Here is a 16442-nt window from a genome sequence, read left to right as displayed (position 1 = left end):
CTTGTGGCATAGCTGGCATCCACTCCCCTGGCTATGGCCTTGCTGCACCCTGCAGTAGCTCAGCCCTGGTTCCCCATCAGGGCCGGATTAACCTTTTGTAGGCCTGGCGCCAAACATATTTGTGGGCCCCCATGTAGTCATTGTGAGCCCCTTCCAGTGTGGGCCCAGTGCGTCGGCACCACTGGTGCCATACTGCACCCAGTACTGGTGGGATGGGGATGAAAACCTTAATTCAAAAACAAAATAAGATATTTGAAGCCACGCTTGATTGAAACTTCCACTCAGCCCCTAGAGAACAAACTGGGCTAGCATCAATATATCAAAAATACTTTTGAATTTAGTGTACTTGTGTGGGCGGGTGGGTGTTGTTTGTTAGTTTTTTCTTTTTTGTTTAAAAGCTCATGACCTGCTTGGGGCCCTGAAAACAAGTGCTCAATTGGCACATTTACGAGCCATATTAGGCCCAAACGTAGCCTTCAGTGGAATTTCATCTGCATCTCCCCCCACCCCCCTTCCACCCAAAGTTATGTTTCGTTTTTTGAAAGCTGGATTTTCTACTTTGGTACAATAATGTTTAAAAAACTTTTTTTTTTCCAAAAATTAGTTTCTTTAGCCTATTTCTCCCTTTGCCTCACCATCTCTCATAACTTCAAGGGAGCCAGTAAAGTTACCGGGGTGGGGTTTGGGGAGGAAATTTGCTGCTGACTGTTTTTTGCAGGGAGAAAGGGCCACTGAGACACACGCGTACGCACACTTTTCCATCACAATCCAGCCTCAAGCCCCTACCCCGACCTTCACCCTGGGTTCTTCCCCTCTCCTGCCCCTCCTTCTGTCCCCCAGCCCCACAGTTAACTCCCACCTTCACACGGGGGTCCTCCTCAATTACCCTGCTATTGCCCAGCCCCCACTTTCAAGCCCAGAGCCGTCACCTCCCTCCCTTCTACTGCCTGCTCCATGCAGAGCCAACCCCACCTTCAACCCCGTCTCTCCTTTCTGTTCTCCCTTTGCCCCCCCACACAGAGCCAACTCCACCTTCAACCCAGACTCTCCCCTCCCTCCCTCCCTCTGCCCCATACACAAAGCCAACCTTCACACCCCGCTTCTCCTAAGCCCTGACCCCCATAAAGTCACTGCTAGCTTGCCCCATTGCACCTGGACTTGCCCTACAACTGCCCCTTCCCTCCAAATTGTTCTCTAACCCCTCCCCTCCCAGAGTCGGTGGGAGTTTCTGGGCATTCCCACTGGCAGTGGGGAGCAGCAACCAGCCCCACTGTCACCACCTGCCCCTCCGCTGCTCCAACGTTTGGCTCCAGTCTGCTCAGCCCCCCCACAGCTCTGCCTCAGTGGTGCTGCTCTGCTTCCAGCCCAACTTTGACTCCGTACTGCAGCTTCCAGATTTGTACAGCCTTAATAGCCCAAAATCACTTAAAAACTAACCCCAAAGTAGCCCAATCTATCTATTGAGACAAAGGTGTTTTTTTTAAACATATTGGTCTCTACATCAAGTAACAGATGAAAGTTTTTGTTAGATACCTAAGTACAAACTGGATTTAAAAAAAAAATAATACAAGTCCCAGCAGGAGTTCATCCACATTAAAAACAAAGCGAGATGAAAATCAAATTCACATTCAAAGCCCCAATGCTGGTACTTGTATCCCGATTGAGGATTGGCAGATATTTCAAACCAGAAATAGCAAATGTTAAAAATAGCCCCAAAGTAGCCCAAAATGTATGTAGTGCAAAAACAAAAAATTATATTTATTTCTAATGCATTGAATCATGGTACTCAAGTTCCATATTTTGAGTTGAATTAGTTTGTTACTGTTAGTTGCTAAAAGGCAACATTTCATCCTTGCTGAGTTCGTCAGAAGGAGAATGCTTCTGCTGCTAGTCATTCATCAGCAATGACCAGTGCGATCATTTCTTTCATTGGCGTAAACTATTCTCAACAAATTCTGTGTTGTTGCATATACGCCCTAACACAAAGCATGTTTTCTGAAAGTTCCTCTTCCAGCCTTTTGCGCAGTTTTGTTTCAATCAAGTTCAGCTGAGATAGCAGTCTTTCAGCTGCAGCATTGCTAGAAGGTAGTGACAGCAAAAACAGAGCAAATGAGCCAAGTTCACTAAAGACTTTGTCCTCAGCAGCATCTGTGTATTTGAGAACCTCAGTCCAAAACTGCTCAACTTGGTTGCCCTGAGTATGAGGCCAGTGAACCACTGGCAAAACTTTCCACTGCTGCTCCAACTTTCCAGTGTCTCCACAAAACAAAGGCAAAAATGAGATCAGCCAATCAACATCGTGCAGGGCTGAGCAGAGTAGAAGGACTTAGTTCTGCAAGTGATTCAATCACCAGGATGTTTGGTGGCCATCCCTGTTTCACGACAAACCCCAACATGAAATTTTGACACCAATTTTTGATGTCTTAGAAGGCGGGAACATTAGTGTGTGTTTTGAAAGTCCAAGCTGAAAAGCGACAACCAAATGAACTGTTAAAAGTGGTAAGATTTTGAGCCAAAGATGACGTTGTAGTTAAACACAGTGGTCCAGTTCTCAAAAATACAAAGTTTCATAACTCTCACCAACAAGCTCTAGTAGAATGTCCTCAATTCCTGCAGAAGCTTTTCTGTATTAGTTTCCCCTCCAGGCCTCCTGAAGGATTAGACGTAGAAAAATCAGGTAAATTTTATTCACAAGATTGCTGCACATATGATAATAAAGCATTGCTTCCATTCATCCAAACTGATCCAGGCCCTATTCATACAGTGACTAATGGAAAGCCACCATGAGTCAGAAAGCTGCAGTATATTCTGGTGGTCTGGAAGTCATGGAAAGGCCAACAGACAGGGTGTGTGGGGGGTGTGGGCTGACAGGTGACGCTGAAAGAAGTCAGGGAATGATCAGAGAGAGGGAATTCAGCAACCGAAAGAACAGTGCTTGGTCATAGAGTGATAAGACCTTAGGTGTGAGGATGTTCTCACACTGTGAACTTCCAATTTGCTGAGCTTAGCCAAATTGAGGCAGAGCACCCTTGTTTAACGAGGAGATCTCCTTTCCCACTCTTGTCACCCAGGTTTAAAATCAGTGGCCCCAGGTGATCACATTCTGCAGGTGTATTTGCCCACTTTGTCACGAAGCTCTTTGGTTTTAGCTCCATAAATGATAGGGTTGAGCATGGGGGGGATGACAAAATAGAGGTTGGCCAAGATGATGTGAACCTGCGGAGCGATGCCCTGACCAAACCGGTGTGTCAGAATGGAGAAGAGGGAGGGAGTATAAGATGTCAGCATCACACAGATGTGGGCTGTGCAGGTGTTGAGGGCTTTCTGGTGGGCTTTCTTGGAAGAGATTCTAAGGACAGCCCTGATGATCAGACAGTAGGAGAGGGCAATGAGTGTCAGGTCTAAACCGATGACTACAAATCCTATAATTAAGCCATACATCCTATTGACTGCGATGTCCCCACATGATATATTTGCCACAGCTATGTGCTCACAGTACGTGTGGGAGATAATGTGGTTTGCACAAAATGGCAGCCTGCTCAGGAGCAGGGCCAGGGGCAAAATGAAGAGAACAGCTCTTATCAAACCCACTAGCCCTAGCTTAGCTATTTGTGCGTTGGTGACAATGTTGGCATATCTCAGAGGGTTACATATGGCAACATAGCGATCAAAGGCCATTGTCACGAGGACGGCTGAGTGCATAACAGAAGCTGCATGAAGGAAGAACATCTGGGTGAGGCAGCCACGCACAGTGATGCGTTTCAAATTGAACCAAAATATACATAATGCCTTTGGCATCACGGAGGTAGACATGCCGATATCTGTGAGCGCCAGCATGCAGAGCAGCAGGTACATCGGCTTTTGCAGGGTCTGCTCTTTCACTACAACAAACAGAACGGTGACATTTCCCAACAGGCTGATAATGTAGAATATAAAGAAAGGGATGGAAATCCAGATTCGGGAAGCTTCCAGGCCAGGGATGCCCAATAGGATGAATGTTGAAGGGCCAGAAGGGGTGAGGTTGAAAGTTTCCATGAGATGATATTCTATGATTCTATGATTCTATGATTGATGTGTTGATCAGGCTCGGAAATGCTTCAGGTGCCTGTGAAGGGAGAGAAGCACGGTGAGGGGGGTTACACGCTTTATAACAAGTACTAAAGTAAATATTTTATAGTTATTACCAATCTAGAAAGGGGGGTGAGCAGTGAGGTGACAATATTTGCAGATGACAAAAGATTATTTCGGTCATAGTCAAGTCCAGAGAAGTCCTCTCAGGGAACTAACTTCCAAGTAAATGGGCAGCATGATGGCAGATGAATTTTAATGTGAATAACTGCAACATGTACGCCCATTGGAAGCAAAAGCTTGAATTCCTCACACAACTTACAAAGTTCTAATTTAACTGTATGAATGCCGGACAGGGTCCTGGGGTCATGGTACACAGCTCTGTGAAACCCTAATCACAGAATTTATTAGTCTCTAAGGTGCCACAAGTACTCCTTTCGTTTTTGCGAATACAGACTAACACGGCTGCTACTCTGAAACCTAATTGCAGAATGAGCATGGACAGAAACTAAGCAAAACATTGGGGTACAGGAGGAATGAAATGGGGAATTGTACAGAAAATACACTGCCATGAGATTAATATTTCACCCTCCCGTGGACTCCTCTGTGTACTCCAGGGCATGCTTCTCACACAGGAAACTTTAGGATACAGGGGTTCAGGCAAGGGCAATGAGAATGATCAAGGGCTGGGGAATCTCTCATATGGAGAGAGATTGCAAAGACTGGGATTGTTACCTTACAAAGGAGATGAATAAGAGGGGATAGGAGAGAAGTCTGTAAAATACTGACTGGTAGAAAGTACATGGAGAATTTGTTCCCCCTGTCTTATAACACAAAATCAAGAGGACATTCAAAAAAGATAAATCAAGAATGCTTTCTTCACTAAATGACTCATTGGACTGAGGAACTCATTTCCACAAGAGGTAGTTGAGGCCAAACTAAGTAATAATCAGGAAGGGTTTGGACATTGACATGGATTGTGACATTATCCAGTTAGAATACTTACAGCTAAATAAATATTTTGGAAAGCCTATACAGCCACGTGTTTCAGGGCCTGAGCTAGTCTTTAGCTGTGAGGTATTAGGGTGACAGCCTCATGATGGATAGGTCACCCTCCATCCACTGCTGGGTTTCTTATACCTTCTTCTCCAGCACCTGGGGCTGTTACTGTCAGGGAGAGGACACTGGACTAGATGGACCATAGGTCTGATCCACGATGCAATTCCTGTGTTCGAAAGGAGCCAAGTTTCCACCATGGAAACAGGCATTATCATGCTGAGCTATGACTGTGCTCAACAGAATGGGCACAAAGGACACAAGAGTCTTGGTATTTAGGGCTACAGGCCTGCACCTCTGTTACTTCCCTTGTGTCTTTTGTTGACACAGTTTCATGTTGGCACCCAGCTTTGTCTGAGACATAAGTTACAGGTGTAAACTGACAATTGTAAGCAGAAGCGTGTCAGCAAATCAGGTGCTTACCCTTCTCATGCCTGAATATTGATGAAGTTTGTAGATGACTCAAAAATCTGGGGACGGTAAATAATGAAGAGGACAGTTCCATGATTCAAAGCTACTGGATTGGTTGGTAAACTGGGTCGAAGCAAACAATATGTTTTCTAATATAAACATATAGATAGATACCTACATCTAGGAACATGTAGATGATGCTTACGTGATGGGGGACTCTCATGGGAAGTGCAGTGACTCTGAACAGGATTTGGGGGTATGAAGGAATAATTTGTTAAACATGAGCCCCCAGTGTGACCATGCAGCCAAAAAGAGCCAATGTGTTCCTGGAATGATAACCAGGGGAAGCTCAAGCAGAGGTAGAGAATTTATTTTACCTCTGTATTTGCACTGGTGCGACTGCTTCTGGAATCCTGTGTCCAGTTCTGGTGCCTAAAATTAAACATGGATGTTGATATACTGAAGAGGCCAAGTATTATTAGAAGGTTAGGAAACCTGCCTTATAGCAATGGATTGTTATCAAGTCACCCCTTAACCATCTTTGGTAAACTAAATAGACTCAGAAATCTCAGTCTGTTAAGTACCTACACAGGGAAGAAATATTTACTAATAGGCTTTTCAGCCTAGCATACAGAGGTGTAACATGATCCAATGGCTGGAAGTTGAAGTTAAAGAAATTCTGCCTGGAAATAAGTTGTACATTTTTAAATGGTGAGCATAATTAGCCACTGGTACAATTCACCAAGGGTCTTGGAGGATTTTTCATCACTGAGAAAGTTTAAATCAAGGTTGGATGTTTCTCTAAAATATTTGCTCTAGGAATAATTTTGGGGAAATCCTCAGGCCTGTGTTATACAGACCGGATGATCACAATCCCCTCTGGCCTGGGAATCTATTAACATGTCCCCAGGAGTTGCCTGGAGGCATTTTGCCTGCAAGCTTGTGCCTGAGATTAAGGAAGGCATTTATTATTTTCATGGCGATGGCACCTGGGAAAGCTACATTAGATGTGTATTTCATGAGGAAGAGAGATCTTTTGAGGCACTGCATGGATGATTGTTTTAGGAGAGAAAAATAATGACTTGACCACATGAAATCCTTGCTGTTAATGACTAACAGAGGTGGCTAACGAATGGGCCCAGAGCATCCTGGGTTTAATGTCTGTGTTCCAGTTGCCCACTGCTTCTGGCAGCTGACAGTTGCTCCTGAAAATGAGTGGTGTTTATATAGGCCCTGATATGTCCCAGAGTTGCCCACTTTTGTGCATACTTCTCAGCTTGTGCATTGTTCCTGTGCAGCAGTCCCCGAAACCATGCACATTGTGTATGAATGCACCAAGATCAGCAGCACACGTGCCCTGGCATTTGCCACTCCCTGTGTGAGATTTCTCACTGGTGAGACACAGTCACTGGTCTCCCTCCGGACAATGGAGAAGGTGTCACAGGAGGCACCTCACCCACTGCAGAGGAAGAGCTGTGTGTGGTGTGGGGCAACCTGGAATGTGTAGGAGCCAGGGACGGCTGGGGAGCATGGAGGAGACACTGGTGGCCAGCGTGCTGTTGGAATCAGGGCAACCTGGAAGGGGAAGGAGAATACGGACACGGGGTCAAAATATGATGGGAGATTGAAACAACTGAGGAGCAAAGAACAATGGTTCCTTTCACCAGTGAAATGCCAACCATCACGAAGAAAAATTGAATTTCAGCAGCTCTACTCACCTGTCCATGAACTCCCCACTCTCTGCCTCCACAACCACCAGTGTTGACCGCTTCTCTGTGTACACCCCCTTGCCTGCCCACAACAACCTCCAGCACTTCTCTGTGTACATCCACCTGCCTGCCCCCACAACCTAAACTGCTGACTGCCTGTTCAGTATGTCCCCCACTCTCACAACTTCCAGCCCGGCCACACCGTGATACCCCTCACCCAGGACCAAAACCAAGTGACAGACCCCACAGTGACCGATCACAGCAATATCTCCTCAGACTAGGTTAGACTCAGTGTCGGCCTGCACCAGGGAAAAGGAGGAGATCACCCTGAATTGCCTTTCTAGGGGCTAAAGGAACCCCAGCAGTAGCTCAGCCTGTGCAGGGAAGGAGAGGGACAGACCTGGTGGGAGGGAGAGAGGACGTTGAGACTGAACGGAGCCAGCTTGAGTAAATTTTCCTCAAATTGACATAAAGCTTGAATGTATTGCAGCCCGTTACAAACCCAGACACACCTTCCTGAGGCTGCTTTTCCATGTTGTTAATTGCTGATGGTTCCACAAGACTGTAGTAGTTAAATCCGTTCGTGTTTCTCATAATATTAAACAGTTCAAGTACCATGCTGCTGAATTCCTGCCCAGATAGTTCTTGGTTTGGGCCCTGGAACCCTTTCTAATCCCTCACCAATAGCTTTCATTAAGAAATGGGAACTCACCGAAATCCACCCAGCATAGAGAAGAAATCTCCTTACGGCGACAGGAAGGCAGAGCTCTGAGAATGAGTGTATGAATCTCATTTGTCTGACAGTCGCTGTGCTGGGCAGCAACCTCTATCATTCTCCTGTATATTCCCTGCAGACTCTCAGGTTGGCCAGGGCTCCTGGATAATTCCCTCTGCTCTGTGAGCAGTGAGAAGAGAAGAAAATAGACCCTGGAGAACTTCAGCCTGAAAGCCTTTCCCAGGAGCAAAGAAATTATTCGCCTATAACAGGCGCTCATAGTTTTAGGGAAAACTGAGTGTGGCAGACTCTTCAGCATAGCAATCGGCGATGGCTTTCTTTTCTGTGTGTAATGTACTGCCATCTGCACTATGTGTGGGAATGCTGCCACAAGATATGGGACCTCTGAAAAGTCACTGCCACTCTGTTGAGGGCAAATGATGTGATACTGAATTGATGTAAGCCAAAGCGTGTGGGAAAGGCTTTCTTCTCCCAGCATTCTGGCATCAAAGGTATTTGCCATTATCTAAAGTTGAATGTATCTCTTTCAGCTCCCAACTCTTCTAATAATTCATCTGCTCTCTGCATCAGGTGTTGATCTTTCAGAAATCGATGCAGACACAGGTTCTGTTATCCTGCGTCCGCACTAGTACCATGGGACTTCTCCACTCAATGTGCAATTCTTTCACTACTCCCAGGACCAAATGATGTGGAAGTCATCTCACAGGTCATCCCACATTTTATGAAGGAACTGCCATGGAGTTTCCTGGATTTGTTGCCTGGGGGTTATTTGAGTATGGTGGTATTTTAGGTAGGTGTGCCCTGAAAACACAGTGGTAAAGGAATCAAACAACTGCTACATCTGGATCTTTCGTCTGGGCTACAATCCTTTCCCCATGCTTGTGAAACAGGTGGCTGTGGACCTAATTTGGGCTCTGGAGGGAATGAGTGTGATGGGTTGTCACCCCTGGGGTACAGTCTGGGAGCTGTGGGAATTGCTGCATCCCTCTAACTACCCAACTGGCCTGGCCCTGTTCACGCTGCTTTTCTGGAGATACAGACAGCCTTACTAGGCCCTGTTATCACCCAGCATGACAGCAGATGGTGATACAAACCCATATGGAGCTACTTGAGGGCCTACCCAAGAACGAACAGCAGACACCAGCCAATTTCCCAGCTCCCCAGGTTTGCCCTCCCACACAGGAATGTAATCCCCAAATTATACTGTCTTGCACTGCACAGGGATCTGTCCAATGTAAGCTCATTAATAGAGTTTGCCCTTCCCTCAATGTGGGTAGGATATGCAACAAAGCAGTGCTAACCAAGCTGAGATTTTCTCTAGCTCAAAGGCACACTTCACTCAAAGGCACACTGGTTTAAATAAAGCCACCCTCCCCCCCCCCCCCCCCGAAAAAAAAAACAATTTAACTACAAAAAGATATATTTTAAGTGGTTATAAGTGTTAGCAAACAGATCAAAGCAGAATACCTAGCAAATAAACAAAATTGTAAACTAAGCATAAGATACTAGATAGACTGGATAAGAATGAACAATTTCTCACCCTAGCTTGTGATACAAGCTGTTCACCAGGTTTCCTTACACAGGCTAGAAATCCTTTTAGCCTGGGACCAGCTTTTCCCCCAGGTCAGTCTTTGTTCCTCAGGCGTTTCCAGGAGCTCTCTTGTGTGGGGTGTGAGGGAGACAAATAGATGATGTCGCACCCAAACTTATATAACATTAACATATGGTGGGAATCCTTTGTTCCAAAAACAGTTCCAAGTCTGGTTTGTGGAAATATATAGGTACCCAAAATGGAGTTCAGTGGTCTGGTCACATTCCCTTGCCTGCCCTGCTGGGTCATAACAGCCATTATCCATAGACTGTCTGGAGCATTCTCAGGAAGGCTCACCAGGTGCGGGATAAGCTCATTCTTATATTCTTATCTCAGTTTCCTTTTCCTTCTCTGGCTGCTGGACCTCATAGTCGATGGAGCCCACATGCCTCACTACCTCAGAAAGATCCCTGTCATGGAACCAGTAATTTGAACTGCAAGCTTGGTAGTAACAATAACACTCAGTCACCCAGTTTGAACACTCACAGCTGCACCTATTTGTATAGGCTGTCTCTGTACTTGTGCATTTAACAAAATTCTTCTAGCAAACACCCACAAAGTCTTGAGGCCATTTCTGAATTGAAGAATGTATCAGACTATGTTTATTTCCTGGTGTCTTTTCTGTTCCAATGGTAAATCTATGTTCTTAATCTCTTTACAAGGGTAAAGTGAAGTCGGGTCCTCAGTTAGGAAGGATTTGTTGGGATATTGCCACCCACAAAAGGAATTTCATAAGCTTATTTGCTCATTTAGCTCATAGCCAGGACACTAGGACTATGGCTTCAGGGCAACTAATCTGGCAGGGTGACTTTGTCACCAATCCATGCTTGCGGTCTTTCTTTATAAGTAACATTTAGGTCTGATGAATTAGCAAGTTGCCTTACCTGTGAACCTGATAACACTGGAGCTCCAAGGACAGAAGCATTGAACAGCCTGAACTGTGTTACCGAGGCAACGACATGCCAGCCTTCAGCACGAAACAACGGCCGGCTGACACACTGAGCCCAGGGGTGAAGGACTCTACGGTCTGGAGCAAGTCAGGGACTGTTGTGACTCCTGCCCAAAGTGCGGCCACTGCCTCAGTCCCTGGGGTTCCACCACTTCCCCATTCACCGCAGCGAGTTGTTCAGAGGCCTGGCTAAGGAAGTCATGGCTTCTGTGACTTTCAGAGACCTCTGACATTTTCCCCTTCAACCCTGGGCAGCGGAGCCAGAGTTGTCAGCCAGTGAGGGCCCCTGGGTTCTCAGCTGCCATGAGTGGCCAAGGACCCAGCAGCTCTCAGCCACTGTGGGTAGAGGGTGGGGCCTTCAGTTAATTTTGACAATTGCCCGTGATCTGTCCATGACTTGTACTAAAAATAACTGTGACAAAATCTTAACCTTAGGCATGGCTAATCATCTGGTCTACCCTTCATTCTTGTACCAAATTGTATCATGGGCCCAGATAGCCACTCCCTGAGTGAATGCATTCTGGATGCTATCAAGGGCTGGAGTCATTGCACACCCACTGACCTGGCTGGAAGTGTCTTCCACAGCATCATCTTTTCCTCCCCTATTCCTATCAAATCTGCTGGTTCTACACTTACTGGGGTGTCAGCCTCCATCTTGTAAGTCAGCCATTCCCACCATTCCTTCAGGACTTCATCAAAGTGGTTGCAGTCCCTCCACAATATGACCAGAAAGGCCAATTATGGGAAATAATTTCCCTAATATGTTTATTAAGTTTTAGCACAACTAAGTTTCCACACAAGAATTCCTTTATTAGTCCAAAGGGAACTTGGTGTTGATTACACCCAAATACAATTACAAGCAGATACACACTTATGTGTTATATCCTACAAGAATACATTCATAAGCATTGGCTAAATATTTACCACATTAAGTCCTGAGGTAAATGAGGAAGTGGGAATGCACAAAGAAGAGGGTGCAACAGGGGAGGCCTCCTGATTCATATTGAGAAAGTAGGGCAATTATATAGTTATCTTAGGTGCATGTACACAAATGGAAGAAGCCAGGGAAACAAGTAGGAAGAATTAGAACTCCTGGCACAGTCAATATATAATGTGATTGGAATAACAGAGACTTGGTGGAGTAACTCACATGACTGGAGCTCTGTCATGGATAGGTATAAACTTTTCAGGAAGGACCAGTGTGGGAGAAAAGGGGGAGGAGTTGCACGGTATGTAAGAGAGCCGTATGATTGCTCAGAGCTCCGGTATGAAACTGGAGAAAAACATATTGAGAGTCCTCGGGTTAAGTTTAGAGGCAAGAGCACAAGGGTGATGTCGTGGTGGGCATCTGCTATAGACCACCGGACCAGGAGAAGGAGGTAGACGAGGCTTTCTTCGGACAACTAACTGAAGTTTCCTGATCACAGACCCTGGTTCTAATGGGGACTTCAATCACCCTGATATCTGCTGGGAGAGGAATACAGCAACACACAATCAACCCAGGACGTTTTTGGAGACTTTTGGGGACAACTTCCTGGTGCAAGTGCTGGAAGAAACAATTAGGGGCTGTGCTCCTCTTGACCTGCTGCTCACAAACAGAGAAGAATTGGTAGGGGAAGTAGAAGTGGGTGGCAACCTGGGCAGCAGTGACCATGAGATGGTCGAGTTCAGGATTCTTACAAAAGGAAGAAAGGAGAGTAGAAAAATATGGACCCTGGACTTCAGAAAAGCAGACTTTGACTGCCTTAGGGAACTGATGGGCAGGATCCCCTGGGAAGCTAATACGAGGGGGAAAGGAGTCCAGGAGAGCTGGCTGTATTTTAAAGAAGCCTTATTGAGGGTGCAGGAACAAACCTTTCTGATGTGCAGGAAGAACAGCAAATATGACAGGCCACTAGCTTGGCCTAACAGTGAAATCTTAGCTGAGCTTAAACACAAAAAGGAAGATTACAAGAAGTGGAAACTTGGAAAGATGACAAGGGAGGTGATTAAAATTGCTGTAGCATGCTAGGGTGTAATCAGGGAGGCCAAAACACAATTGGAGTTGCAGCTAGCAAGGGATGTGAAGGGTAACAAGAAGGGTTTCTATAGGTATGTTAGCATCAAGAATGTCAGGGAAAGTGTGGGACCCCTATTGAATGGGGGAGGCAACCTAGTGACATATGATGTGGAAAAAGCTGAAGTAGTCAATGCTTTTTTTGCCTCAGTCTTCACAGACAAAGTCATCACCCAGACTACTGTATTGGGCAACACAGTATGCGGAAGTGGTGAGCAGCCCTCAGTGATGAAATAACAGATTAAGGACTACTTAGAAAAGCTGGACATGCACAAGTCCATGGGTTCAGATTTAATGCATCCAAGGGTGCTGAGGGACTTGGCTGATGTGATTTCAGGGCCTTTGGCTGTTATCTTTGAAAACTTGTGGCGATTGGGAAAGGTCCCAGAGGACTGAATAAAGGCAAATGTAGTGCCCATCTTTAAAAGAAGGAAGAAGGAGAACCCAGAGAACTACAGACCATCAGCCTCACCTCAGTCCCTGGAAAAATCTTGGAGCAGGTCCTCACGTAATCCATTTTAAATCACTTGGAGCAGAGGACGGTGATAAGGAACATTCAACATATATTCACCAACCTGATTGTCTTCTATGATGAGAGAATTGGCTCTGTGAATATGGGGAAAGCAATAGATGTGTGAGTTTAGCAAAGCTTTCGATACGGTCTCCCACAGTATTCTTGCCAGTAAGATAAAAAAGTATGGATTGGATGAATGGACTATAAAGTGATAGAAAACTGGCTAGATTTTTGGGCTTCAACTGGTAGTGTTCAATGGCTTGATGTCTAGTTGGCAGTTGATATCTAGCAGAGTGCCCCAGGGGTCGGTGCTGGGGCTGGTTTTGTTCAACATCTTCATTAAGGATCTTGATGACCGGATGGATTGCACCCTCAGCAACTTCATGGACGACACTAAGCTGAGGGGTAGAGATAGACATGCTGGAGGGTAGGGATAGGGTCCAGAGTGACCTAGACAAATTGGAGGATTGGACCAAAAGAAATCTGAGGTTCAACAAGCACAAGTGCAGAGTCCTGCACTTAGGACAGAAGAATCCCAGGCACTGCTACAGGCTGGAGATCAACTGGCTAAGGGGCAGTTATGCAAAAAACGACCGGGGATTATAGTGGATGAGATGCTTGATATGAGTCAGCAGTGTGCCCTTGTTGCCAAGAAGGTTACCGGCATATTGGGCTGCATTAGTAGAAGCTTTGCCAACAGTTTGAGGAAAGCAATTATGCCCCTCTATTTGGCACTGTTGAGGCTACATCTGGAATATTGTGTCCAGTTGTGGGTACCCCACTACAGAAAGGATGTGGACAAATTGGAAAGAGTCCAGTGGAGGGCAACAACTATTATTAGGGACCTGGCGCACACCTGACTTATGAGGAGGGGCTGAGGGAACTGGGGTAATTTAGTCTGCAGAAGAGAAGAGGGATGTGGGATTTGATAGCAGCCTTCCACTACCTGAAGGGGGGTTCCAAAGAGGATGGAGCTCGGCTGTTCTCCGTGGTGGAAGATGACAGAACAAGGAATAATGGTCTCAAGTTGCAGTGCGGGAGGTCTAGGTTGAATATTAAGAAAAATTATTTCAGTGGGAGGGTGGTGAATCACTGGAATGGGTTAACTAGAGAAGTGGTGGAATCTCCATCTTTAGAGGTTTTTAAGGCCTGGCTTGACAAAGCCCTGGCTGGGATGATTTAGTTGGTGTTGATCCTGCTTTGAGCAGGGGGTTGGACTGGATGACCTCCTGCGGTCTCTTCCAAACCTAATCTTCTATGAATTTATGATAATGTAAAAGCAACAAGAACATTTTACTATTATTTATTTCTAATTCCATTAAATGACTGTTGTCAATGTCTATATTTTGAGTTGAATTAGTTTATTGTTATTAGTCTCTAAAGGCAATGTTTCATCCTTGCTGTCTTCATCAGAAGTAGAATGCTTCTGCTGCTGGTCATACATATCAGCAGTGACCAGTGCAATCATTTCTTTCACCAGTGCAAAATGTTCACAACAGGTTTTGTCTCATTGTCTGTACACTGTAACATCAAGAATGTTTTCTAAAACCTCATCCTGCATCTTGTTGAACTTTTTTTTAATTAAATTCATCTGAGAAACAGTATTTCAACTGTACATTGCTAAAAGGTAGTGACAGCAACAGAAGAGCAAATATGCCATGTTCCCTATAGTCTTTGTCTCCAGCGGCATCCGTGTATTTGAGATCTTCAACCCAAAACTTCTCAACTTGGTTGTCATGAGTATGAGGCCTGTGCACCATAGGCAAAACTCTCCACTGATGCTCCAACTGTCCAAAGTCTCCAGAAAACAATGGAAAAAATGAAATATCAGCCAATAGAGGTCATGCAGGGTAATGCACAGTAGAAGGATTTAGTACTGCAAGTGATTCATTCACCTGGACGTTTGGTGACAATCTGTTTTTCACAAATTCCAACATGAAATCTCTGTGATGGTGCCCCCCATAAGACTCTATGGAAATATACTTATGAATGTATATATGATATAACTAGAATGTGTGTTATCATAGAATCATAGAATATCAGGGTTGGAAGGGACCCCAGAAGGTCATCTAGTCCAACCCCCTGCTCGAAGCAGGACCAATCCCCAACTAAATCATCCCAGCCAGGGCTTTGTCAAGCCTGACCTTAAAAACCTCTAAGGAAGGAGATTCTACCACCTCCCTAGGTAACGCATTCCAGTGTTTCACCACCCTCTTAGTGAAAAAGTTTTTCCTAATATCCAATCTAAACCTCCCCCATTGCAACTTGAGACCATTACTCCTCGTTCTGTCATCTGCTACCATTGAGAACAGTCTAGAGCCATCCTCTTTGGAACCCCCTTTCAGGTAGTTGAAAGCAGCTATCAAATCCCCCCTCATTCTTCTCTTCTGCAGACTAAACAATCCCAGCTCCCTCAGCCTCTCTTCATAAGTCATGTGCTCTAGACCCCTAATCATTTTTGTTGCCCTTCGCTGGACTCTCTCCAATTTATCCACATCCTTCTTGTAGTGTGGGGCCCAAAACTGGACACAGTACTCCAGATGAGGCTTCACCAGTGTCGAATAGAGGGGAACGATCACATCCCTCGATCTGCTCGCTATGCCCCTACTTATACATCCCAAAATGCCATTGGCCTTCTTGGCAACAAGGGCACACTGTTGACTCATATCCAGCTTCTCGTCCACTGTCACCCCTAGGTCCTTTTCCGCAGAACTGCTGCCTAGCCATTCGGTCCCTAGTCTGTAGCGGTGCATTGGATTCTTCCATCCTAAGTGCAGGACCCTGCACTTATCCTTATTGAACCTCATCAGATTTCTTTTGGCCCAATCCTCCCATTTGTCTAGGTCCTTCTGTGTCCTATCCCTCCCCTCCAGCGTATCTACCACTCCTCCCAGTTTAGTATCATCTGCAAATTTGCTGAGAGTGCAATCCACACCATCCTCCAGATCATTTATGAAGATATTGAACAAAACCGGCCCCAGGACCGACCCCTGGGGCACTCCACTTGACACCGGCTGCCAACTAGACATGGAGCCATTGATCACTACCCGTTGAGCCCGACAATCTAGCCAGCTTTCTACCCACCTTATAGTGCATTCATCCAGCCCATACTTCCTTAACTTGCTGACAAGAATACTGTGGGAGACCGTGTCAAAAACTTTGCTAAAGTCAAGAAACAATACATCCACTGCTTTCCCTTCATCCACAGAACCAGTAATCTCATCATAAAAGGCGATTAGATTAGTCAGGCATGACCTTCCCTTGGTGAATCCATGCTGACTGTTCCTGATCACTTTCCTCTCATGTAAGTGCTTCAGGATTGATTCTTTGAGGACCTGCTCCATGATTTTTC

At 45.6% G+C, this 16442-nt stretch overlaps 1 protein-coding gene across 1 annotated transcript; it reads right to left on the bottom strand.

Moving 5' to 3' along the window:
* Positions 1 to 3096: 3096 nt before the first annotated feature.
* Positions 3097 to 4035, bottom strand: LOC141975924 (olfactory receptor 52P1-like). The gene has a single exon (XM_074936660.1). The coding sequence runs from the start codon at positions 4033 to 4035 to the stop codon at positions 3097 to 3099; it is 939 nt and encodes a 312-aa protein (XP_074792761.1).
* Between the last annotated feature and the right edge of the window lie 12407 nt (positions 4036 to 16442).

The sequence above is a fragment of the Natator depressus genome, chromosome 1 (genome assembly GCF_965152275.1).
Source record: "Natator depressus isolate rNatDep1 chromosome 1, rNatDep2.hap1, whole genome shotgun sequence".
In the NCBI taxonomy this organism is placed as follows: domain Eukaryota; kingdom Metazoa; phylum Chordata; order Testudines; family Cheloniidae; genus Natator; species Natator depressus.
This window is presented reverse-complemented; position numbering and strand designations above follow the sequence as displayed.

Coding starts and splice junctions, on each gene's coding strand:
- LOC141975924 (XM_074936660.1), bottom strand. CDS start 4,035: ATGGAAACTTTCAACCTCACCCCTTCTGGCCCTTCAACATTCATCCTA.